General features: G+C 51.4%; 2 protein-coding genes across 23 annotated transcripts in view; one reads left to right on the top strand and one right to left on the bottom strand.

Annotated features, from left to right (window-relative positions):
* Positions 1 to 920: 920 nt before the first annotated feature.
* On the top strand, positions 921 to 22,770 carry PRPF40B (pre-mRNA processing factor 40 homolog B). 16 transcript variants are annotated; one of them, XM_033222167.1, is made up of 27 exons: positions 921 to 1,106; positions 8,669 to 8,749; positions 8,970 to 8,987; positions 9,529 to 9,672; positions 9,982 to 10,047; positions 10,718 to 10,745; positions 10,984 to 11,009; positions 11,142 to 11,252; positions 11,562 to 11,682; positions 11,770 to 11,794; positions 12,019 to 12,225; positions 12,465 to 12,591; positions 12,674 to 12,738; positions 13,236 to 13,400; positions 13,503 to 13,611; positions 13,978 to 14,128; positions 14,851 to 14,984; positions 15,606 to 15,720; positions 15,877 to 15,968; positions 20,018 to 20,134; positions 20,346 to 20,483; positions 20,691 to 20,786; positions 21,039 to 21,128; positions 21,339 to 21,513; positions 21,810 to 21,871; positions 21,980 to 22,123; positions 22,219 to 22,770. In XM_033222167.1, the coding sequence occupies exons 1-27, from the start codon at positions 1,104 to 1,106 to the stop codon at positions 22,309 to 22,311; spliced, it is 2,703 nt and encodes a 900-aa protein (XP_033078058.1). In that variant the 5' UTR covers positions 921 to 1,103; the 3' UTR covers positions 22,312 to 22,770. The 16 variants fall into 16 exon arrangements, with proteins under 16 accessions (XP_033078058.1, XP_033078059.1, XP_033078060.1 ...); XM_033222168.1 differs by having other exon boundaries at positions 21,042 to 21,128; positions 22,219 to 22,769; XM_033222169.1 differs by lacking the exon at positions 8,970 to 8,987.
* FMNL3 (formin like 3) overlaps positions 16,085 to 24,555 on the bottom strand; it is a 72,029-nt gene continuing 63,558 nt past the window's right edge. For 4 of the 7 annotated variants that reach the window (XM_033222160.1, XM_033222163.1, XM_033222161.1 and 1 more), the window contains one exon: positions 23,033 to 24,000. Coding sequence is in view for 2 of the 7 variants with exons in the window: in XM_033222159.1 (XP_033078050.1) it covers positions 23,912 to 24,000 (89 nt within the window). In the remaining 5 variants the exon portion in view is untranslated. Of the gene's footprint in view, positions 24,001 to 24,555 lie in introns of all 7 variants that reach the window. The other 3 variants (XM_033222158.1, XM_033222164.1, XM_033222159.1) reach the window with 2 other exon arrangements.

Raw genomic sequence — 24,555 nt, 5'->3', positions numbered from 1 at the left:
GTGACAGATCAATACGTTGCCTCAAATAAGAAAACCGCAGAGCTGGGCCTTCATTTGAGGCCATGTGGGTATCGTTTTGATTAAACTATAAAGCAGTTTTCTCTCTACAGCAGCCCACAAGGGTGAATCCCACTTCCTTTTCCTCCCAGGTGTCACCTCTAACTCAGGACTTCCCTGTGTCAGGAGTTTTTCTACCTCTCCCGAGTTATCTGGATCTCAGGAAACTAGCACAGCATCACGCGAGTCTTGGCTCAGGTTGAGGGGGGAATAAAGGGAACAGGAAGCCCCTTTTGCGGGGCTTTGCAGGCTGGCGGTCAGCGCCTCTCTGCACCCGTGTGCCTGTGGCCTGTCACTCTCCAGCCCCAAGGCCTTCAGCGCATTCACCGCACAGCTCCAGGTTACAGTTTCCTCGACCGCACAGCACAGCATGTACCTCACATTTTTAACTTCTATCAAAGAGTGGGCCCTGCTCTCATGAGTTCAGCGCTCAGTGGGAGCCAGGTCCCAAAAGTGAACTTCAGGGTCACGCGAGAAGCACGTGTACGCCCCACAAGGGCATGATTTCGGGGATTTGTCTGCTTTTATTTTTTCAAGCTGCTGTGTGCTCAGTCCCTGAGACAGTCCCTGCCACCTCACAGGTGCTCAACAAATAGTTCTGGAGTTAATTAACTTAAAAGTACTGTAAAAGAACTACACAGCAAATTAAATTCGTTGTGCAACGCAAAGGCACCCTACACACGGCATGAACGCTTGGGCTCCTGGAGCGACGGCGAAGCCAGGACGCAGGCAGCGGGGAGAGGCAGAGGCGCCGACCCCCGACCGTCAGTCAGAGGCGGGAGCAGGCGTGCCCCGCCCCCCGGGGGGCGGACCAGGGACTCGGCGGCGCGGGGGCGGGGCCTGGTTCTCCGCGCCGGGGGGCGGGGCCGGGACCGAACACACCGGGCCGGTTGGGGGCCCCGCTCGCCGGCGGGAGCCACCGGAGCCCCGGCCACGAAGGGGTGCGACCCCCTGCCGGCCCCGCCCTCCCGGCTGCAGCCCGGCCAATCAGAGCAGCTCTTACTGGCGGGTGGGCTGAGCCGGCCCAGCTGCTCGGAGGCTCTGGCATGGTAACATCCCCGCGCGGGGGTGGAGGGGCTCGGGGCGGTCCCACAGCGCCCCCTGCGGCCTGGGCCGAGGCCGAGGGGGCGGGGGAGGCCACAGGGGATAGCTGGGACCCCGGGGGGGGGGGAAGGGGGGCCAAGGGTGAGGGAAGAGAGCCCGGGAGGGGGGATGGGGGCGGGGACTGGGGGCGAAGGGGCGGGGGAGGCCATGATGGAGCCTGGCCGGGGGCGAAAGGGGCGAGAGTGGCGGGACGGGGTGAGAAGTGGGAAGAGGAGAGGTGGGGGTGGGTTCGCGGAGAAAGATCTGGAAAGAAGAGGGGGCGGAGATGAGGGGACTAAGGGGACCAGGGTACAGGTGGGTACCAGTTTCCCCTCCTAGGATATTTGGCGTGCGACATGCCCCTCCCCCAGCCCCAGCGCCCGTTTCCTTTGGAAGCCTGGGTGCTCCTCAGACCACTTGGGGACTCCTTGCTTCACCTTCCCGCATTTGCAAGAGCTTGTCTCCTGAGGCGAAGAGGGGGCCTCTGAGGAAAGGGGCTCCCAGCCCTGGCCATTAACAAACTAACGACTCTGTGTGACCTTGGGCAAGTCACTACCTTTCTTTGGGCCTCAGATTTCCCATCAATTTTTTTAAAAAGGAAAAGCATGAAAATTAAATCCCAGATCTCTTCCAGGGTCTAAATGAAGAGGTTTTTGAGGAGGAAGTTTAGGAGAATGGGTTTGGTAGGGAAGCAAAGGAAAGGATGAAGATGGAGGCGAGGCCTTGGGCTGGGGCGGGAGAAATCCCCACGGGTGCGGGGGGATGGTAGACAGAAGGCCTGCCGGGCTGGGGCGGGCTAGCCATATCCTGTTGGAGGGATGGAAGAACTCTAAGGAGAGGAGGAGGTTGAAACCTAACTCCGCAATGATGGAGACCAAAAGTACCATTCGCTTCTTCAGAGGGAGAGTGATGAGATGGCAGGATCAGAAAGAAGTAACAGGGGCCGGGCGCGGTGGCCCATACCTGTAATCCCGGCACTTTGGGAGGCCAAGGTGGGCAGATCACCTGAGGTTGGGAGTTTGAGACCAGCCTGACCAACATGGAGAAACCCCTTCTCTACTAAAAATACAAAATTAGCCGGGCGTGGTGGCGCATGCCTGTAATCCCAGCAACTTTGGAGGCTGAGGCGGAAGAATCGCTTGAACCCGGGAGGCAGAGGTTGCGGTGAGCTGAGATCGCGCCATTGCACTCTAGTCTGGGCGGCAAGAGCGAAGCTCTGTCTGGGGGGAAAAAAAAAACAATAACAGGAAGATACTTTCTAATAAGGCAGATCTTTGGGGAGCAAGAGGAAGAGTAGGGCTGGTCCAGGAAAGTTGGAAACTAGGATGGTCTGAAACGGAAGGGCAGGTGCTGTTTGGGGCAGCTGAAGAAGGGCCGCAGGTAGATCACAGGGTAACCAGCTGGTCTCTCAGCCTTTTCTTTTTTGATGATGGCTGCCACTTTCTGAGAGATGTGCCTCCCAGCCTTCATCTTCCAACACATACCACTTCAGGGAGTGGGAGTGAGTCAGACCAAGTGGACCTTGGGAACACCTGGCTCGCTGAGGATTTCTGGATTGTATAAGGATTGGGGTTAAAAAAGAAAAAAGGAAAATGTATCTGAATGTAAGACGTATCATCTGTGGCGCCATCATCCTTGCTGGGAGGCAGCTTTGTGAACTAGTTGAAAGCACAGGCTTTGGGGTCAGATTGCTTGGATTCCAAACCTGCCTCTCCCATTTAATGTCTTGGAACCTTGGTCAGGTTACTTAATCTCTGAACCTCATTTTCTTTATCTGTAAAATGGGAGTAATAACCTCTAAGATGGTTGCCAGGATTAAATGAGTGTTTGGCACAGTGTCTGGCTCATAATAAGTGCTCAGTAAATATTAGCTATTAGCTATTATCGTTCCCTTTTTCTGTTCTTTTCCTTTTGTCTCTCCATTCTTGTCCTTTTCTCCCTTTGTTCTTCTGAGTGCTCAGTTCTGAGATGCTCCTTAGATGTGAAGTCTCAGAAATATTGATTGCATCTTTGGTGGTGGGGAAGGGGTGGCCCCTCACTGGCCCAGGTGAACATATGATGATCAGATAATCAGGTGTCTCTTCATCATCTCTCAGCCCACAAATGTGTTTTTGTTCCAGGGAAGACATGGGATCTGCTTCTCTTTCAGCAACCATTTCTATATCCTTCCCTGTCATTAGTTATTTCTTCATATTCTCACCCAGAAATAAAATAAGACCCAAAGTTTTATGGCACCACAGCAGGTAGGAGAGGAACGGGGTGTTGCAGGAAAGCAGGGATGCAACACTGGAAGCTCAGGAAAGGAAGGCCTTTGGAAGTTCCATAGTAGTTTATGTTTATTCCATTGTTCTATCCTCTGAGGAACTGTCCAGAATAGGCCAGTGTCTGAATCCTGGCCAGAGGTCTTCATCCCAAGTTGAAGATGACTGTATACCGTTAGCGTTATTAGGTTTTCCCATGCCAACATTTCATTCCAGTTTCCTTTTTCCAAGCCACAAAGACCTCTGTCAAGCTACCTCTCTCTGTCACAGCCTATAATCAGATAATTTATACAGATGTACATACGCACACGTGTACTCGCTGTTTTCAAAATGCATTTTAAGAGATTCCAGTATGCAAAAATCTAATAAGGTTAGAGATGAGACTGCATTTGATCACAGCACTGTGTGCAGGGCCCTGACTAAACACTTGGGGGAGGTATAAAAGGAGAAAACTCAGTCCCTGAATGTAGGGAAATCCCCACGTGAGTGGGAGACAAGCAGTCCCACATGAAACACCCAGCAAACATTCACAGAGTAGCATGTCACTCTGCAAAGTAGTGCATCATTTATCCTGAAGGGACACAGGTAGGAGTGTGTGTATGTGTGTGGGATAGTCATAAGGGTAACCTGGAGGAGGTGAATATTGGATCATCTTGAACAAAGCGTGAGACTGTAGAATAAAAGAAATGTGTTTCACCTGAGGGTAATCTAACAATTCTGTGCAAAAAGAGGAGGAGGGAAGCCATTGAGTCAGGATGAGCAAAGGAGTGTGGGGTGGCCTTCATTGCAAGGCTTTGACTGTTAGATGAAAGATTTTGCAGGGTAGGCAATTGGGAACCCTGTAAGTTATCAATAACATGTTGAGTTGTTGGTGATTTAACCACTTAGGTTGCAGGGGATATACTAGATTGCAAACAGACCTGCTTCATGTGGTAGGAGCTTTGCTTTTAAGGGAGTAGGGCCAGAGGGCAGATTGGATCCAGTCCTGGTTCTGTCCCTAACCAGCGGTGGCTCCTTGGACAGATTATTCCCTGAAAAGGGGGATACCTGGGGTGACTGCCAGGGTCTCCTCCAGTTCTGACATTCTATGTTCCCTGAATAACTACTAGACCTAACTTACCAGTGGCCCCCTACTGTTTTGTAGGACTTGCCAAGACCATTTAGTCATTAAATTAACAAATATTTATTAGCACCTACTTAGAGGGTGGTAAGGAAAACACAGTGGGAACTGGATATGAGGTGAGCAAAAACAGATGAAGTCCCTGCCCTTCAGTGTTTTCAGTCTAGTGGGGGCCACGGATATTATATTTCAATAATTCTGAGACTCATATTTGAACATTTGTCAAGTCAGGATGCATCTTTAAATTGACAGGATATTATAATTTGATTGGCAGCATTTGTTTTTTATTCATGCCAAATAGAATAATAATATAATCAGGATTGTACAAATAACTATAAAATCCTAGTGGATACTTGCTGAAGGAGAAGGTATATGGTGTTGTACAAGTATATAAAAGAGGGCTCTGACTAGTTCAGGGAGTTGGGGAAAGCTTTCATGAAGAAATGATTGGTAGATGTGAAGTGTATGTAGGCAAGGTGTGTGGGGTTGGCAGGGCCAACCCTGTTTTCTCAGGCAAAGGTGGATGCCTGAGGTGGGAGAGCTGAGAGAAGGTGAGTAGGGCTGGAGCTGAGACCCAGGAGCTCAGCATGGGAGAGGCTGGCAAGGTAGCTGGGTAGCAGACCCCCTCATAGCCTCACTGGGCAGGGGGTTTACTATTTACCCTAAGAGCAGTGGGAAGCCATTGAAGAGTTTTAAGCAGGGGGCTAACAGTCGGAGGTGCACTTTGAAGAGCTTGTTATGGCTGCCGATTGGAGTGGATGTGGGGAAAACAGTTGGGAGGCCACTGCCAGTAGATGAAAAAAGATGGTGGCTTGGACAAGATGGGGGTGGAAAAGGAAATGGAGAGAAATGGATAGATTCAAGAAATCTTGAGGAGGTTAAGTTAACAAGACTTGGTGATTTATTGGCAAGGAAGAAGGAGTTGTAGAGAGTGACTCATGGGTTTCCATTTGGACAGTTGAATGGTGTGGTGCCAGTCTCTGAGACGGGCTTCCCTGGAGCCTGGTAGAACCCAAAGATGTTAGAGAGGCTCCTGAGGCAGCTTGAGATAGGAAAGTGTGACACAGAAAATTCTATTTCCACCACTATTGATTAGTTTCTGACTTCCCATTGCTGAGGAAAGCGTCAGGGGCAAGAGCAGGTCTGAATACAGAACTAAAGCAGTTGAGCACTTAGAAAAGGTGAGTCACATTGGAGTAGCTTAGCTCATACCCTTTTCTTCTTAGGACAAGATGAAGGATAGTTTTTTTTGTTGTGTTTTGTTTTTTGAAAGAGTCTCACTCTGTCACCCAGGCTGGAGTACAGTAGTGTAATCTCAGCTCAGTGCAGCCTCCGCCTTCCAGGTTCAAGCAATTCTCGTGCCTCAGCCTCCGCGGTAGCTGAGACTACAGGCATGTGCGACCACACCTGGCTAATTTTTGTATTTTTAGTAGAGGTTTCACCATGTTGGCCAAGCTGGTCCTGAACTCCTGACCTCAGGTGATCCGCCTGCTTGGGCTCCCAAACTGTTGGTATTACAGGTGTGAGTCACCGCACTAGGCCAGGAACAGATTTTTTTTTTTGAGACGAAACCTCGCTCTGTCGTCCAGGCTGGAGTTGGAGTGCAGTGGCATGATCTCGGCTCACTGCAAGCTCCGCCTCCCGGGTTCATGCCATTCTTCCACCTGTCCCGAGTAGCTGGGACTACAGGCACCTGCCACCATGCCTGGCTAATTTTGTTTTGGTATTTTTAGTAGAGATGGGGTTTCACCATGTTAGCCAGCATGGCCTCGATCTCCTGACCTCGTCATCCGCCCACCTTTGCCTCCCAAAGTGCTGGGATTACAGGCGTGAGCCTCCGCATCTGGCCAGGAACAGATTTTTTTTTTTTTTTTTTTTTTGAGACGGAGTCTCGCTCTGCCGCCCAGGCTGGAGTGCTGTGGCCGGATCTCAGCTCACTGCAAGCTCCGCCTCCCGGGTTCACGCCATTCTCCTGCCTCAGCCTCCCGAGTAGCTGGGACTACAGGCGCCCACCACCTCGCCCGGCTAATTTTTTTGTATTTTTTAGTAGAGACGGGGTTTCACCATGTTAGCCAGGATGGTCTCGATCTCCTGACCTCGTGATCTGCCCGTCTCGGCCTCCCAAAGTGCTGGGATTACAGGCTTGAGCCACCGCGCCCGGCCCAGGAACAGATATTTTAAAGGCAGACATGAGAGGGCATTTTTTTTTTTTTTTTTTTTGAGACGGAGTCTCGCTCTGTCGCCCAGGCTGGAGGGCAGTGGCCGGATCTCAGCTCACTCCAAGCTCCGCCTCCCGGGTTTACGCCATTCTCCTGCCTCAGCCTCCCGAGTAGCTGGGACTACAGGTGCCCGCCACCTCGCCCGGCTAGTTTTTTGTATTTTTTAGTAGAGACGGGGTTTCACCGTGTTAGCCAGGATGGTCTCGATCTCCTGACCTCGTGATCCGCCTGTCTCGGCCTCCCAAAGTGCTGGGATTACAGGCTTGAGCCACCGCGCCCGGCCGAGAGGGCATTTTTAAATGCTGAGCATTCTCAGCATAGGGGAAATTGGCAGCAGTGAGGTACCTTCTGTTTAGCCAGATACCACCTTTCCCTGGAATTCCTCCCTATCACCTGCTAACTTTCAGGCAAAGAGGCAGAAGGGCTGGGCCCTTTAGCTCCGTCTCCAAGCCTCGGTTCACTGACATGAGTTTGTTTGTTTGTTTGTTTTTGAATAGGCAATACAGTCATATGGCTGCATATTCAAAAGATACAAAAGCCATACAGGGAAAAGTCTCCCCTTTACCTCTGTCCCTTTCTACCAATTCTTGTGTGTCATCTTTTGTCTCTGATTTTTATACAAATGATAAAATTTTGCTGCACCTTGCTTTTTTTCCCACTTGTTAATATATCTTAGAGATCATATTGAGACAATAAGTTGCTTCATTCTTGTTTATAATTGTTTAGTATTGTATTTTATGTGTGTGTATAACTTCATAGCCCTTTACTGGTGGATATTCATGCTGATTCCAATCTTCTGTTTTTACAAATAATACTGAAATGAAAACCTTAAACATACAGCATTTTGGCCATGTAGGGCTATGCCTATAAAATGAATTTTTAGAATTAGAAGGTTCTATATAGAGGTTTGTTCCATTTGTTCTTCATTCGTTCAGTATTTGCTGAATACCTATTATGTGCCAGATGCTGGTAGGTACCAGGAATCCAGCTTCCAACAAGTCAGATATGATCCCTGTCTTCATGGAATGTTACTACACTCTTGTTGGGGAAAACATATCCAGGCAAACATAATAATTACAAAATTATATACATAAGGAAACTAAAAAGGGGATCAGATAGAGAAATAGGAAGGAGCTACTTTAAACAGAGTCAGGAAGTCATCTTAAAATAAGTGATATTTAAGCTGAGAACTAAAGAATGGGATGCGGACAGCCATTCGGGGTAGGACAGGGCAACCTAAGCTGTTCAAAGCCTACATCCACAGGGAGATAATTCAGGATTTGTAGAGGAGGGGATGGACACCAAAAAGGGGATGGAGGTAAAGTCAAAGAGATGAAGTTGGCAATTCGATGTGGAAGATGTCAAAGAAAGTAGGTGGCTAAGGATGAGGTCAATTAGGGCAGGAAGCTGGTCATGAAGAGATGAGAATTAGGGAGACAAGCATTTTAAAGGAATAGCGACTATTTGTGTTGAGAGAGCTTTGGAATGAATCTCTGTAACTGGGCTAATTAAGGTAGGGAAACCAGAAAAGAGGCGACTCCCTCCCTAGATACTCTGGGAATAAAAGAGACCTCTAAGTTATTTGAGAGAGGCACAGCCTTGCCCACAGGCAGGAGAATGGATTAGAATCCTTGGGTAGAGCCACTCTGTGCCTGTAGTGAAGCCTCCTTCATCTTTTCTGTTGCTTTGGCAAAATGGAAACTTTCAAAATAAAGATGACATTCAAGGGACTCAGCCAGCTGGCTCTGAGCTGGCATGAGAGAGCAAACCTACCAAGGGCTCAGGGCTTGGGGTGGGCGGGAAATTGGGCTTGAAGACCCTCCTGAACTTTGTGCTCCTTTTTCATCCTCACCACTTCTGCTTCCCTTCTGCAAAAAGCCCATCTCTGTGCCCATCCTGGGTCCTATGACTTTTCTCTCCCTCAACAGTCGGTTCCCGATTCTGGTCCCCGGCCCCCAGCAGCGCCTGCCCCCTTCCCACCGGGGCCCCCCATGATGCCACCACCCTTCGTAAGTTTTACGTCTTTCCCTGGGCTTGGCTTTTCCAGCCTGCACCCCCAGCTCCCCAGCCCCTAGCCACTGCTGCATCACCAGCACAGTTTTCCTGTAATGCCCCTTTTGCTGCCCTTGGAAGAGGGATGGTTTTACTTGGGCATTGGGGTGGGGAGAGCTGTTGTGAAGCTCTCAGTACATAACATTGACAATTCCCCCTTTGTCTTTTTGACCTTAGGACACACTGGGGCTGGAGGTAGGAGAAGTGGAAGGGAAAAGACCCCATTAATGTGAGGGCAGGGTGGGACTATCTGTCTCTTTCACTACTCCTTACCTGTGCTCTTTAAATATGCCACAGAATTCGGGCTGGAATGGCATTGGTGGTCATGAGTTGGAGAGAAAGGGATGGGAGGCAGGGGACTGGGGTACTTTGGGTACCTGGATACCTGCCTTCTGCCCCTTCATCTGAGAGGCCTCTTTGGGGGAGAATTGCTGAAGAGGTGAAGCCTTCCAGTCTCAGTCTGGTGCTGTTAAACTTCCCTTATTATTCCCTTCCTTTCCCATTATAATTAAGAAGCTGTGCGCTTGCCTGTTAGACCCCAGTTATCAGTCTTTCTCAGTGGTGAGGAGGGAGGCAGTTTCATGCCTTGTGCTTCTCAAACTAAAGCCTTGGAATTGCCTCAGAGGAGGGTGGAGGGTCGGGGAGGGAGGTGGTGGATATATCCTGACAGGTCCTCTCTTCCTCTGACAAGGCGATGTCTTCCCTGCTCAGTATCTGTTCCTTTCCTCATTTCCAGATGCCCCCTCCAGGGATCCCCCCACCCTTTCCTCCGATGGGGCTACCCCCCATGAGTCAGAGACCACCAGCTATCCCCCCCATGCCCCCTGGCATCCTGCCCCCAATGCTTCCACCAATGGGGGCACCACCACCACTCACACAGGTAATTGTTTCTCCTCCCCCAGGGCCTCAGAAAACCCTGTCACTTTAGGTGGGGGTGGAGAGTGGCATGTGGGCCTCAGAAACTGGGGAAGGAAGGGAGCTTTGGGTCAGATCCATGTGGACTTGTCTGCTGAATGACTGAGACAACTCTCAGGCAAGGTGAGAGGCCAGAAGCTGGGGAATGCCTGAGGAAGTGCCCAAGTGAGGGTCATGGCTCCAGTGAGATCTCTCAGGACCCTTTGAGGTATCCTGTCCCTCCTGTTCTAGCCCTTACCTTGGTGGTTGGTTTCTGTCTTCTTTGTATCCTTAGATACCAGGAATGGTACCTCCGATGATGCCAGGAATGCTGATGCCAGCGGTGCCTGTCACCGCAGCGGTAAGCGCTAGGGGCCGGCAGGTAGCAGGCTCTGCCCTGCAGTCCCGTGAGTCTGACTTGGAATACAGGGCTACGACCTCCATTCTTTCCCTCTTCTCATCGCATCCACCCAGGTCCCCGGCAGCACTCCCCACACTCAAATCCTCCTCGCCAGTCATGTATTCAGCTCTTCTAGTTTCCCACTCATCCCCAAAGGCATATACATTCTCTTGTTACTCCCATGCCTTGTCCAGCTCCCTTAAGGAGCACACTTATTTTCACAGAGCTACACACTGTGGACACATGAATACAGTTCTTCACATCCTCTTTGTCCCCAGAAGAGTCAGTAGCACCTGGGGATCTTGCTGTGCCTTCTTATGCTATTGCTCAGTGTAGCAGAGTCTGGGTAGGATATAGAATTTGGCATCCACTGTGAAGGAATGTGCCTCAGGAATTATCTCAACCAAATACTCTCACTTGAGGAGAACGAAGAATGGAGCTGCTATGCAATTCTCCCCTGGGATCCCAGAGCCACGGCCCCAAAGGGTGGGGGAAGCCTGTTAGGGAGCAGACATCTCTAGGAGCAGGACACATGGATTCTGGCCTGGCCTGCTTCTCCATCCCCCATGGCCTGGGTCCTAGGGGCCACTGGGCTTGGCCCCAACCCTTCCCCCTCCTCTTTCTTCGGCAGACGGCTCCGGGTGCGGACACCGCCAGCTGTGAGTCTTCTGGGGGCCTGCTCCCCCCAGGCTCGGAGGTTGGGGGGCATAGGGGAGAGGGGACCGTGGACTGGAGCCCACCCTGGATCATGCCTGTTGGGATGCCAGGGAGCCTGGGATATTGATGGGACCAGGGGAATATTTACTGGGGATGGAATACGGGAGGCATAGGTGGGGATAAGATGGAGGTTGAAGCAAGGACTTAGTATGTATCCTGTGGCTTTTTTTTTTTTTCTAGCTGCTGTGGCTGTGACAGGCCCTCCGGTGAGTTCTTCCAGCTCAGGGGTCTCTGGGTAGAAAGCCTGAGAGTCGGGGACTGATGGTTAAGTCTTTGGGGTGAGGAGAGGCTTTGGAAAAGGGGCCTTGACTACCATTCTGTGCCCCCCCCCCACCCAGAGGGCCCTATGGAGTGAGCATGTGGCCCCAGATGGGCGCATCTACTACTACAATGCTGACGACAAGCAGTCCGTGTGGGAGAAGCCCAGCGTGCTCAAGTCCAAGGCAGAGGTCCTGAGCTGGGCTTTCTGGCCCTTCCTTTCAGCTGCCCTGACCCTTCCAAGTCTTTGGCCTTCCCTTAGTCTCTAACCATACTCATGATGGTTCCTCTGATCCCAAGGTCCAAGGTCCCTGACCACTCCCTACCCTCCCTGGAAATATCTCCATAGGATCTCAAGAAGTCCACCTTCCCCAGTTTGAGCCAGGCCAGGTGGTAGCTAAAGGTTCCTGTGTCCTCTACTCACTGGGTCTCCTTAGCTCCCCTGACTGGCTGGAGAGCATGCCCAGCCCACTGATGGCTCCTATCCCATCCTCTTGCAGCTGCTCCTGTCGCAATGTCCCTGGAAAGAGTACAAGTCAGACACAGGCAAACCTTACTACTATAACAACCAGAGTAAAGAGTCTCGCTGGACCCGGCCCAAGGATCTGGATGACCTAGAGGGTGAGGCGTCCTACGAGTGGGCCGGGTCAGGAGTTCTGGAGGTTCCCTGTTGCCCCTGTGACTGACTGTTATCTTTTCCCATCGCAGTTCTAGTCAAACAAGAGGCTGCAGGGTGAGTGACTTGCCCAACTATCCATTTATAGTTGGGGCACCTGAAGTGTGGGAATAGACTGTCCCGCTATGATTTCTACACTGTGGGAGGAAGAGCCAGTTTTGTCTCCTTGTGGAGTCATCCCCTCTGGCCCCAGTCTTTCCCAGGATAAAGAGACCAGCCAGCCCCTGAACTCCTCCATTCCTGCTCTCCTCCTGGACACTGCCCTTCTGGCTCATCTGCAGGAAACAGCAGCAGCAGCTGCCACAGACACTTCAGCCACAGCCGCCTCAGCCACAGCCTGACCCCCCACCTGCACCTCCTGGCCCCACCCCAGTGCCCACAGGCCTCCTGGAACCTGAGCCAGGTGGGAGTGAAGATTGTGATGTGTCGGAGGCCACCCAGCCCCTGGAACAGGGGTTCCTGCAGCAGCTGGAGGAGGGCCCCAGCAGGTGAGGGCTGCCCCCCATGGCATTCCCGATGTCGGACTCAGACTCCCAGCCTGGTTCAACCCTTGTCCTCTGCTGGGCCTCTCTCTCAGGAGGGGTTTGAAGATCTGGGTGTGACCTCTGAAGGGCAGAAAACGGCTGCCCTGGGGAACAAGGAGGAGATGATAGGTTGCCAAGAGTTCAGGACACTGAAAGCTGTGAGGGCTGGGGGACCCTGTGGCTGAGTCCCCTGTGCCCTCCAGTTCTGCTGGACAGCATCAGCCACAGCAGGAGGAGGAGGAATCAAAGCCAGAACCAGAGAGGTCTGGCCTCAGTTGGAGCAACCGGGAGAAGGCAAAGCAGGCATTCAAGGAACTGCTGAGGGACAAGGTGCTGGAGTGGGGCTCCCAGGGAAGGTTTGGAGGGGGCTGGAGCAGGGCAGGCCCCATGACTCCCACCTGCTTCATTCCAGGCTGTCCCCTCCAACGCCTCATGGGAACAGGCCATGAAGATGGTGGTCACCGACCCCCGTTACAGGTAGGCCTGGGCAGAGGGAGCCAGGCCCTGTTCATGAGAGCTGCTATGCTAGGGACTTCCTAAGAAACCCCAGCTCAACACTCATCCCTAAGGGAACCAGAATCAGGACAATGATAGATTGGGCTGGGGAGCAAGGGGAAGAAAAGCTGGAGGGCCTCCAGGAGAAGGAAAGGAAAGGTATCTGACACAACACATTCAATAAATGCTTGTTGGATTGAATCAAACTGAATTGAATTAATTGGGGAATGAGGGTGCTGGATAGGGTGACTTGAGAACCCCAAAGCAAAAGGGCCCAGTATTTGCAGTGTCTTGGAGCTACATCTCTTCCCCTCACTTCCTGTCATCCCTACTTCTCTATGAATGGTGTTCAGATCCCAGACATCTGTGCCCTTGAAGCCCCTGCAGCCTGTATTGTCTCATGACCCTCCAGTGTGGGCTGTGCAGGGTGGTTCAGGGTGACTTCTCTATCCCCACCCCACTCCTACCCTTTATCCCAGTGCCTTGCCCAAACTGAGTGAGAAAAAGCAGGCATTCAATGCCTACAAGGCGCAGCGGGAGAAGGAGGAGAAGGAGGAGGCCCGGCTAAGGGCCAAGGAGGCCAAGCAGACCCTGCAGCATTTCCTGGAGCAGCATGAACGCATGACCTCCACCACCCGCTACCGGTCAGGGGGCCAGGCTGGACTGGGGGCTTGGGAACCCTGAGAACACAGAGGTCCAGGGTCTCTGTTCTCTGTCTACCTACTCACAGCTCATATGCTCTACAGGCGGGCAGAACAGACCTTTGGAGAGCTGGAGGTCTGGGCTGTGGTCCCTGAGAGGGATCGAAAAGAGGTTTATGATGATGTCCTCTTCTTCCTGGCCAAGAAGGAGAAGGTAATGGTCGCTGGGCAGGATCCATCAGCCCATCTTATCCTAGACTTTCCTTGTCTTTGCTTTGTTATGGACCCTAGCCATTTACTTCTCCACTTCCCCAGTGTCCCAGCTTCTGACTTGGAAGCTGGCATGGGACTTGCACATCCCATTTCTGCTCTGGGCCTATAGTCCTGGGTATAGCGAGGAGAAGTCTCTGAGAGATGGGTCTGTAACCTGTACTCCCTCCCCTTCCCTGAGACATGAAAGTCTTGAGTATGGCCTTCTTCCTAGGGTTCCCTAGCTACCTTTCCCCAGGTCCTCCTCTGCCCAGGCCTACTTGGGTAGCTCTGGCTTGCCCTGCCTCACCCTGATCCTGTGGCTCCCCAGGAACAGGCCAAGCAGCTCCGGCGCCGCAATATCCAGGCCCTAAAGAGCATCCTGGATGGGATGAGTAGTGTCAACTTCCAAACCACGTGGTCCCAGGCCCAGCAGTACCTCATGGATAATCCCAGCTTTGCTCAGGACCATCAGCTACAGAGTAAGCCTGGGCCTCCAATCCCAGCTATCCCTTTCCCTTACTGGACCTGGGACCCCAGAGTCTGCCTCACCCCACTCACCTGCACCTCCTGCCCTCCCGGACACCCTAGGAGTACTCAACACTCACCCAGTCCTTGTACTTCTCTGGACTCTGGGGATACCAGAATGTTTCAGGACACCCCTCCCTCTGGGGTCCACTGTTGGGCTAGACATTGTGTGTCCTTGGAGGAGGAGCTCTAGGATAGGAATCTTAAGTCCTAGAGATGTCAATGATGATGGTTTTAGCTCAGGTGAATGTGGTCTTAAAGCATCATAGCACTACAGGCCTTAAGTGGTCACATGTTACAATAGACTGTTGTTGGCCTGTAGTCACTGATGATACTGAAATTCACTTTCTAAAATTGCATCAAAGCCTGATTGATTCCCAGTTCCCTAAGATGTGAAACGTCAGATCCCAAGACAACTGGTTTCATGTTATGGCTTCTAATAACTGAATTCACAAGAGCTGAATACTTGCTCATTTATTCTTATACAATTAATGATTCCCTCTTAAGAACCACCATTCCAGTGGCTGCTCCCACAGAGCCCTCTCCGGGCCCTTCCCCCACCACCCTGGGTATCCCTAGCACCTGTAGGACAGCATCGTTGAAACATTAGGGGTGCTGGGGTCTGAGAGGGTGTCCTCCTGGTACAATGCCTGCTGAACCTCCTGCCTGTCTTTAGACATGGACAAGGAAGATGCACTGATCTGTTTTGAGGAGCACATCCGAGCTTTGGAGAGGGAAGAGGAGGAGGAACGGGAGCGGGCCCGGCTTCGGGAGCGACGCCAACAACGCAAGAATCGGGAGGCCTTCCAGGTATCTTTGCCGTCCTTTCTAGATCAGAGCTCGGCTCTGCCCTAGAGCATCTCTTCACCCATTCCCTGCCCCTTTCTGGATAGGCTGCCTGTTCTTTCTGTGCCTAGCCCTGTCCAAGCTCCATGAGACCTCTCTCTGCCTGCAGTCTGTTTCTGCTGTACCCCCTCAATTCTGGACTGTGCTCTTCTAGGGAGACTAGATGTATGCACCACCCAGAAACTGCAAGCAGAGAGCACCCTACGGGCACGACTTGGCAGCTAGGCCATGTTTATTTCCCTTGGTGGGGCACCAGACAGGCAGAGTTTATTCCCCCACCTTGCGGGTGGTAGTGGGGGTGGTAGTGCTACGGGTTACTGCAGGCAGGTTTCTGTTTCTTTGCCTCCCGGGAATGGCTTGTTCTCACTTTTTTGTTCTGTCCCTCTCTGTGTATTTACATTCTCTCCTTTTGCATTGTTCTCAGCCTTCCATCTGCATCTCTTCATCTCTGCCTCTCTTTCCTGCATCTCCTCAATCTTGATTGTCCCTGCCTCTTCCTCTGCCATTCCCTCTCTTCCCCCTCATTCTGTGGCTCTGCCTCTCTCCTTGTCTCACTCTCCCTATAACTGGCCTCTCCCTGCTCAGACCTTCCTGGATGAGCTGCATGAGACAGGGCAGCTGCACTCTATGTCCACCTGGATGGAGCTATATCCAGCAGTCAGCACTGATGTCCGTTTTGCCAACATGCTGGGCCAGCCGGGTAAGGCAGCCAGGCTAGCAGCCAGGCTCCCCCTTCTGGCTGCTTCCTGCCCTGGCAGCCTCTCGGCACCCCCTACTCCCTGGTCCTGTCCTCGGCGCAGCCCCCAGGCCTTGGGAAGCTGCCGCCCGCCAGGCCCCCCTCCCTCCCTCCTTGCAGGCTCCACGCCTCTGGACTTGTTCAAGTTCTATGTGGAGGAGTTGAAGGCACGATTCCATGATGAAAAGAAGATCATTAAGGACATCCTTAAGGTGAGGGAGGCTGGGGTTATGGATGGATACAGGATGGACGCAGGGCACACTCCCTGCAGAGGACTCCCTGATAAGTCCTGTTTTGCAGGAGCATTACAGCTTGGTTCAGCAGATACCTACTGTGATCCTTTACTGTGCACTAGGGATACAGTAATAAATACACAATTTCTACCCACAGGAGTTCATGGTCTAATAGGAAGATATACACAAGAACTGTTATACAAAGGGGCAAGTGTTACTACAGAGACAGGAATCTGAAGAACTAACATTTGAACTGCGCATTTAGAAATCAGTAGGTGGAAGAGGTTGGAGTGTACCCAGGGTCCTAAGAGCAAAGGCAAGGGGGTGGAAAGGGCATGCCAGGTCTGAGGAGGAAGCAGCATAGCTAATTGTAAACTGGTAGCACACAGATTGTTCTGGCCTGTACAGTGTTTTTTTAAAAATTTGGAATTTGTTGCTAACATTTTAAAACCAGGAAACGTCACATAAAAAATCTGAATCTTGAGCTTATCTTGTCAATATGGATTATCTAGCAGCATTGAGCTGGATTTGCAAGGCATTCTGCAGACTCAAGCTGAGATGCCACTTTAGAAAGGGCAAGTCATCATCCTCACCATTCCTTAGTGCCTTCTTGATACTGTCATAAGTGTCAGCTGCCATTTACCATCATTCATGGCCTGTTGCTTTTCTTCTACTGGAGAAGAGAAATAGTTCTCAATATTTACATCTTATCAAAAGTGGAAGAGTGAGTGAGTGATGGACTAAACTTGTGTTCCAAAAGAAAAAACAAAGAGAAAGCATATTTCTTTATGGAAGTGAAGATTCTAATGCATTTGAGGAGATACTACAGTACAGTGGTTAGGAGCAGGACTGGAGGCAGACTGCCTACAGTAAAAGTCTAGCTTACAGCTTGCTAGTTGTGTGACCTTCCACAGGTCACTTGACCTTTCTGACCCTGTTTCCTCATCTAAAAAGTGGTGAGTGTTCCACCAGAGTACACCTAATTACAGAGATTAAATGGTACCTGGGTTGAAAAGGATCTGGAAATAAAGCTAGAAATGTCTCACTGCACATCTATTTATTTGAAGTAGTTTTGCCTTACAAATTCACGTAGGTGTTGCATTTTAACACCATATTACCTCTCTATTTAATATAAATTTAATATTTTAAATTACTTACCATTAGGTAAGATATATCATACTGTCCTGAGGTATCCTTTTTCTCTGGAACCATATGCCCCAGTTTGGAAGTAGAGCCCTGCATGTAAAGTGCCTTGAATGCTAAAATAAATTTGGATTTTTCTCTTGTAATAAGGAACCAGGGAATGATCAGATTAGATGGTGTATAGTAGAACCTTTCAGTCTAGAGTATGTCCTTATGTCCTTAGGGAAGGTTGTGGTGGTAGGTAGAGCAGTTCTTGAAGCCTCAAAATACTAAAACTGATAGTGGTAATTCAAATAGTCATATTCTTCTCACTTATCCCCAGACCTCTCTCCTACTGTTGGGGCTACTTGGTACAAAAGTCCAAGAAGCACTAGCTGCTAGGAGCTGGGTTAGAGGGATGGAAGAGGGTCAGTAGGGAGAAAAGTCAGTAGGCTGTGCAGGAATCTCCGTAGGAGGTGATCCTAGCCAGGGCAGTGGGGACAGCAGAAGAAGAGAGCAGGCTGTAGCGCTCCAGCTGTGCTTCTGAGACACTCTGGGTTTCTGTGTAGGTGCCTTGAGACAAGCAAGGGTTGGGGTTGAGTGTGGGGGGATTTTGTGCTGCTTCCTGTTTTCAAGTGAAGCAGCTTGAATCTTTTTTATGCATAGAGGTTCTACATAAGATTTCTATGTTAATAAACTTTCTGCTGTTTAAAAAAAGGGAGAATTTAAAACCAGTGGGATAGAGTCACTAAGTAGAATTGACAGATTTTGTGAAATGGAAAAGAAGGAATCAGAGGTGTCAGGGAAGTGGATGATGGCACCACTGATAAAAGATAAAACAAGAAGAGCAGGGCTGTAGAAAATAGGAATTCTATTTGGGGAATTACTCTCAAAGCAAATATCATATTTTAAAACAAAATAATCGTATAAAGTAGAAATGCCTTATCCTGAGATAGCTAAATTTTATTGGACAATTAACTTTTAGCCAGAGTGGCTGATTGATAGGCCTGTAGGGGCCTATCCTCACTGAGTCCCGTCTCTCCACACCACCTGAGAAAGCAGCTTTTTTAGACAGTTCCCTTCCTCTTTCCCCATTTGGGTTCCTGCCTGTGGAGGGCAGATGGGCCCAGGAGTCCCTCTTGCTTTCCACAGCCAGGCAGACCATAAAAGTGCCTCTCATCCCACAGGATAATGCAGAGAGCCCTGGACTTAGAACATGCAGACAGATCTGGGTCAGGGAGATCCATGGAGGGTGCTCATGAGAAATACATTCTCTTGAGATCTGTTGAATTTGAAGTGTCTGAAATACCCAGTCTGGGATGAGTTTGAAAATCAGGAGAGATGAAGGATGAGATTGCTAGGGAGTACAAATTGGGTAGTGAAAGAGGACGAAGTGCTATTCTCAGGAATATGCATATGCAAGAGAAGTAATAAGAGGTGAGAGAGGAGGCGACCTGGAGAGGGGAGTGTTGAAGAAGTAAATGGTAGAGGCACTGAGGACCAGATGAGTGAGGAGCAAGAAGGCGGCCTTGGATTTGGCTAGCAGACACAAGCAACCTTTGGGAGAGTAGTGTCATGGAGGCGGCATGGGGACCACACGTTTTAGAGTCAGATAACTCCTGGTTGCTTATTGGCTCTGAGATCTCTGTAAGTTCCATGTCTCTGAGCCTGTTTGCTCACCTGTAAATCGGATAATTCATAGGTAAGGTTGAGAAATAACATTTGTAAAGTGTCTAATAGGTTCTCAATAAATGTTTATTCCTTTTCCTTTCTGCTGCATTTCAAGAGGTTTTGAAACAAAGGAAAACAGCAGAGGTAGTTAGCTTGATGAAGGGGAGAGCATGGTGGAAAGGATGTTCCAGGTTAGGTGAGGTGTCTCCTTGATGGAAGGAGCCAGTGACGAGGGTGACTTGGAGCTTTCAATTCCCTGAGAACAAATGCTGTGTTGATAAGGACTGGGGCAGGGTTGAGGAAGTACCCTTGGAAAGAAGCAAGAGGAACACACCTCTGCCATCAGCAGAAAGGCCAGGGGAGGTGAGAGCTATGTGGAGGGAGAGGAAGGGAATCTGGCCTGTGCTTAACTGACCTGAGAGCCAGACTTTGAACTTCAGTGGCTTCCTTTACCACTCATGTCATCTTGGGCCAACTGAGATCACTTTTCTAAGCCTCTGCTTCACTGGAATGTTGTGAGGCCTAAATGAGAAGCACAGAGCCTGGTCCGTGGAGATATTTTTAGTATTGGTGGGGAGCTGCATACCTGGTGGCCTCCATTTCTCCCATGGACTAAGTTACCTGGGTAGGTGTGGTGCTTGAAAGCACAGACTTTGGGGATAGAGAGACCCAGGGTAGGGTTCTTGCCCAGCCATACATCAGCTGTGAGACCTTGGGCAAGTGCTTGGTTTCTCCTTCTGTGTAAAATTAGGATACTAGGACCTATTCTTAAATGTAGAACCAAGAGGATTAAATGAGATAATGTGTGAAACACTCATCGTGGTACCTGGTACACAGTAAGCACTCAATAAGTAGAGCCGAAGGGTAGGGGTCAGCAGATGTTGATTGAGAATGCATGGAAGCGCTACTGAGCAGCAGGAGGGCCCAGCTGGGGCCAGAGCTTTAAGCTAAAGGAACAAAGGTTAATTTTGAGAAACTCATGCATTAATCAGCAGTTGGGAGACATCTCCCAACCCCTTCAGCTCTGTGTGACATCCAAACCAAGGCTAGGCATGGGGGCTTAATTGTCAAATGATGAGGACCTGGATAACTTGGTTTCTAATGCATATCACAGTCCTGTGGATCTCTTCTGGAGGCAAGGGCCTTCTCGACCATCTGTAGTGTGACCACTCTGCCTGCCAGCTTTGGCCTCAAGGCACGTGGTACCCCTGCTTCATGTACTGCTGTGCCCACAGGACCGGGGCTTCTGCGTGGAGGTGAACACGGCCTTTGAGGACTTCGCCCATGTCATAAGCTTTGACAAGAGGGCTGCCGCACTGGACGCAGGCAACATCAAGCTGACCTTCAATAGTGTGAGGGGCTGGGCAGGGCGTGGGGCTCAGTTCTCTAATTCATCCCAGTGCCTTTTTCCATTCCTTCTCACTCACTGTCCGACTATATTCCCAATTCAGGGGATGGTGGTAGAAGCCCAGATCCTAACTTTCCACCTCCTAAGGTATGCCTGAGTGGGACCCGGCATCCACTCTACTGGGTGACCCTGTTCCATGTCCCTTCTTTTCTCAGCTGCTGGAGAAAGCAGAGGCACGGGAGAGGGAGCGGGAGAAGGAGGAGGCACGCAGGATGCGGCGCAGGGAAGCTGCCTTTCGAAGCATGCTGAGGCAGGCTGTGCCTGCTCTGGAGCTAGGCACTGCCTGGGAAGAGGTCAGGAGCGTAGCCTGGCCCCAAACACCCCTCAAGCCTGAGGGCAGCGGTGCTTCACCACTGAGGGCCCACCCCAGTCACGTCACAGCCCTGGGCCAGCTCCAGTTCCCTTCCTTTCTCTGCCCCAGCCCTGCCCTGTGCTCATGGCGGTGTCCAGGCCAGGCTGAGCGGGGCCTAGTCTGATCAGCAGTGCTCTCCTCGTTCAAGGTCCGTGAGCGTTTTGTGTGTGACTCAGCCTTTGAGCAGATCACCCTGGAGTCGGAGCGGATCCGGCTCTTCCGGGAGTTCCTACAGGTGCTGGAGGTGAGGCAGGCTTGTCCTCTGGATCTGCCCCAGGCCCTTGAACTCCTTAGACCAGTTCAACAGAGACCTCAGTGGCCTCCCTCTTACTCTTAGGGCACTCCTGGCCAGCTAAGGAAGGGGAGGCCTGAAGGATCTCTGGGATAGGCAGAAGGCTCTAGCCTGAGAAAGGGAGGCAAAGCCAGATTTTAGGAGGTAGAATCCTTCCTGGGGCTAAGTTTGGTGCCGTCCTCACCCTTCTTCCTCTGCCTCTAGCAGACTGAATGCCAGCACCTCCACACCAAAGGCCGAAAGCATGGCAGGAAAGGCAAGAAGCACCATCGCAAGCGTTCCCACTCACCCTCAGTGAGTAAGCGGGTAGAAGGGAGGGGGGGGAAGCTGGGTTGTTTTGGGGAAATAAACACTTTTGTTTTCCCCTTACATTATTATCTCCCTTGGAGGGAAATTTGAGGATTCCTTTGGCCCTGGATCATCCTCCTCCTCTCGAATTCCCAGACGAGGGCTTCTGGAGGGCAGATAACCTCTGTACTGATACGTATCTGCTGATCTGCCCAGGGCTCTGAGTCAGAAGAAGAGGAGCTGCCCCCACCATCTCTCCGGCCCCCCAAGCGGAGGAGGCGGAACCCCTCAGAGTCAGGCTCTGAGCCCTCTTCCTCACTTGATTCAGTTGAAAGTGGGGGTGCTGCCCTTGGAGGACGGGGCTCCCCTTCCTCCCATCTTCTTGGAGCAGGTAAGCAGTTGCTATGAGCCTAGAAGCTAGAGAACTGTTGTCCCAGACTGAGAGGATGCCCTCTGCAAGCCCCAGCTCCTTTGAGGGTAGACTGGATTGGGAGGGCTGCACCTGTGGGAGTAGAAAGAACTTCCTCTACCTGTCCAGGCAAGAAGCTGGAGAAGGAAAACCGGACTCAGAATTCCTCAGAGCATGAGGTTCCTGCCTGTGAAGAATGAACACAGGGGCTAGAACAAAGAAAAAGAAGAGCCTTTCTTTCTCCTGTTGGGACTTAGTAGGGATTTTTCTATCTCCAGATCATGGCCTTCGGAAAGCCAAGAAACCAAAAAAGAAAACTAAGAAGAGAAGACACAAGTCGGTGAGTGAAGGAACTTCTACCTAAGCCCCTGCTATTTTGTGAGCTCTGTTCTACCTGACTCCCAGACTATCCACAGGAACTGACGAGGTGGGCTCTGGACTCTTACAGAACAGTCCTGAGAGTGAGACAGACCCTGAGGAGAAAGCTGGCAAGGAGAGCGATGAGAAAGAACAAGAACAGGACAAGGACAGGGAGCTCCGGCAGGCAGAGCTCCCTAACCGTTCCCCAGGCTTTGGAATCAAGAAGGAGAAGGTGAGGGGCAGGGGCCCTAGGCCAGTCAGCATGCTCGTCAAGCCTCCACGGCCCTCAGTGCAGGCTAAGGGTGAGCTGTGCCTTTGCTCCAACAGACAGGCTGGGACACGTCAGAAAGTGAGCTGAGTGAGGGTGAGCTGGAGAGGCGGCGGCGGACACTCCTACAGCAGCTGGACGATCACCAGTGACCCGATGAGCTGTTCTTTGCCTCGGGTCTGTGTGAGGCAGTGGCTCCTGGGCCACCCTCACCATCTGCCTCAGACTTCTTCATTAGTCTGGTCTGTGTCCACTTTTTCTAAAGTAACCCAACCCCCAGCACACCATTGTTGGCACCTCTCAAGGTTGCTGTTGGTGTTCAAGGTTCCCCTACTCCCTGGACTAGTGCAGTCCTTGCCCTCAGCCCCAGACCAGAGATGGGTGGTATGTGCCATGTGGGGTGGGTGAAGTGTGAGAGAAGGGGTCTCCAGGGAAGAGTGACAGGCTGGTGGACACAGCCTGGGTGGCAGAGGGCAGGGTTGTCACCCTCTAGCATCAGTGCCTGCTCCTGCCTGCCCTGGTCCTGAGGGTCCACCACTTCTTCCTCCACCCAGGACCTAATGTACGTGTGTTTTGTTTTCGTTTTTTAAATAACAATATTTATAACATGGCCAGTGACTCTTTTCCATGTGCTACTGGGGCAGGCTGGGGACTGGACACATGCCCAGCAGAGGGCACTAGTGTCTCAGGCAGGCCTGCTTCCCTTTGTGTGGCTAGAGCCCACCCAGCCAGTTCTTTCCCCAGAGTTCTGATCTCATCTCCTCCGAAAAAGATGCAGTGCCCCAAAGATTTCTTTTCTGTCCCCATGGCCCAGGTCGGGCTAAATGGACACCCTAAACCCCTAAGCTCAGAAACAGGAGACAAAGTCAGGCCTGGTGCATCAAGCCTTTGTTGAGAGAGGGAGAGTCTGAGGTTTATGTACAAGAGGAAAAGGAGGTGGTATATGTACAAAAAAGTGGGCCCCCACATTCCCTTCCAGGGGCAGAGGAGAAACAGGAAGGTGAGCAAATAGTCAGCCAAGACCACCATGCTCCTTGTCCCCTGCCAAAAAACAAACAAACAAAAAAACGTAGCTGAGGAAAGACAGTGAAGAGTTGGCCCACCCTTTCTCCAGCCATCTGCAGAGAGGGGTTGGTGCAGAGAAAACCTCTGCTTTTCTGCCCACCTGACAAGGATAGTGTGAGCCTAGAATGAAATGGGCAGAGAAATAAGGGCAGTGAGTCTTGACATCTTTCCTCTTACCCTTATCACTAGGGCACAGCTGGCACGGCCCATGCTTCAGAGGGCCTTGCTCCTGGTAAGAGATGAACTGAGACTGGCAGGGTCCCAGGGCTCCCTAAGCCTAGATACGTCTATACCAGAGCTGACCATGGGCCTGCAAAAAGGAAGGGAAAAAAAAAGAAAGGACAGTTGCTCTCTCCTCTCATCCCTCTGGGCTCTAGTGGGAGAGAGATCTACATGCCCTGTTTAGGCTAAAGCTGGAAATGGTTTTTCCCAGCCTTGAGCTGACCCTTGGTGACCCTTCAGGAAACGAAGTCAAAGACCTTGGGGGCAAAGTGCAGTACTGGAGGCACCAGGGACCTACAGACCTAGTGCCCATAGTGGCACAAGTAGAAAGATCCAGCCTTAAGAGCTGGGGCGGACATGGTTGAGAGCAACACAGCCCTCTCCTGGGCCCTTGGCCAATTCCAGGTCCACTGGTTGGACTTGTAGGACTCTGAGGGCTGAAGTGCTTCTGCCTCCAAGAGGGTCTCAGCGGGGGCCTGGAGCCCGAGGGGGACCACTGGGTGGTGCAGCACTCCTGGCTTGGTGGCGAACAACCATAGGCTGGCAGTGGAGGCCTGTAGGGGAAGACAGAGACCTGTGAACAGGATGGTAGGCTGAGCCAGGACAGTGCCCTCAAGAGCAGCCCCACAGATAGGGCCAGGGAGGAGCCAGCGGTGAGGCAGATAAACAGGAGGCTTAGAGGCTTGAGGGGTACCCAGCTGGGGAGATTGCTGGGCTTTGCATTTCAGTGGATCAGGTTGGGGGTGACTAGAGGCCACTGGGCAGTGGACAGAGACAAGGTAGATGCATTCAGAAAGAGCCAGAAGGAAAAGACCCCAGGCTGACTGGACATCAGGAAACAGATCAAGGTACATCTGATACCTCCTGGTCAGAAGCTACTACCAGAGCTCTTGTAAGAGAACCGAACCCTAGGGAAAGGTTCCTTAGGCCTGGGAATGGACCCTCAACCTCAGCCTCAAAGATCAGAACTGTACGCCTGGTCCTACCTGCTCTGGCCTGTCCTCAACACTGGCCTGGCAACTCCCTACCCACTGGGTCTTAGTAGAAGCCAGGACAGCATTAGTGGGAGAGAGACCACTTCCCTAAGGACACATGCAGGGGATATGCCA

Source organism: Trachypithecus francoisi, unplaced genomic scaffold (genome assembly GCF_009764315.1).
Source record: "Trachypithecus francoisi isolate TF-2019V2 unplaced genomic scaffold, Tfra_2.0 Lachesis_group11, whole genome shotgun sequence".
In the NCBI taxonomy this organism is placed as follows: Eukaryota; Metazoa; Chordata; class Mammalia; order Primates; family Cercopithecidae; genus Trachypithecus; species Trachypithecus francoisi.
The sequence above is the reverse complement of the archived record's forward strand: the minus strand, read 5'-3'. Positions and strand labels throughout refer to the sequence as shown.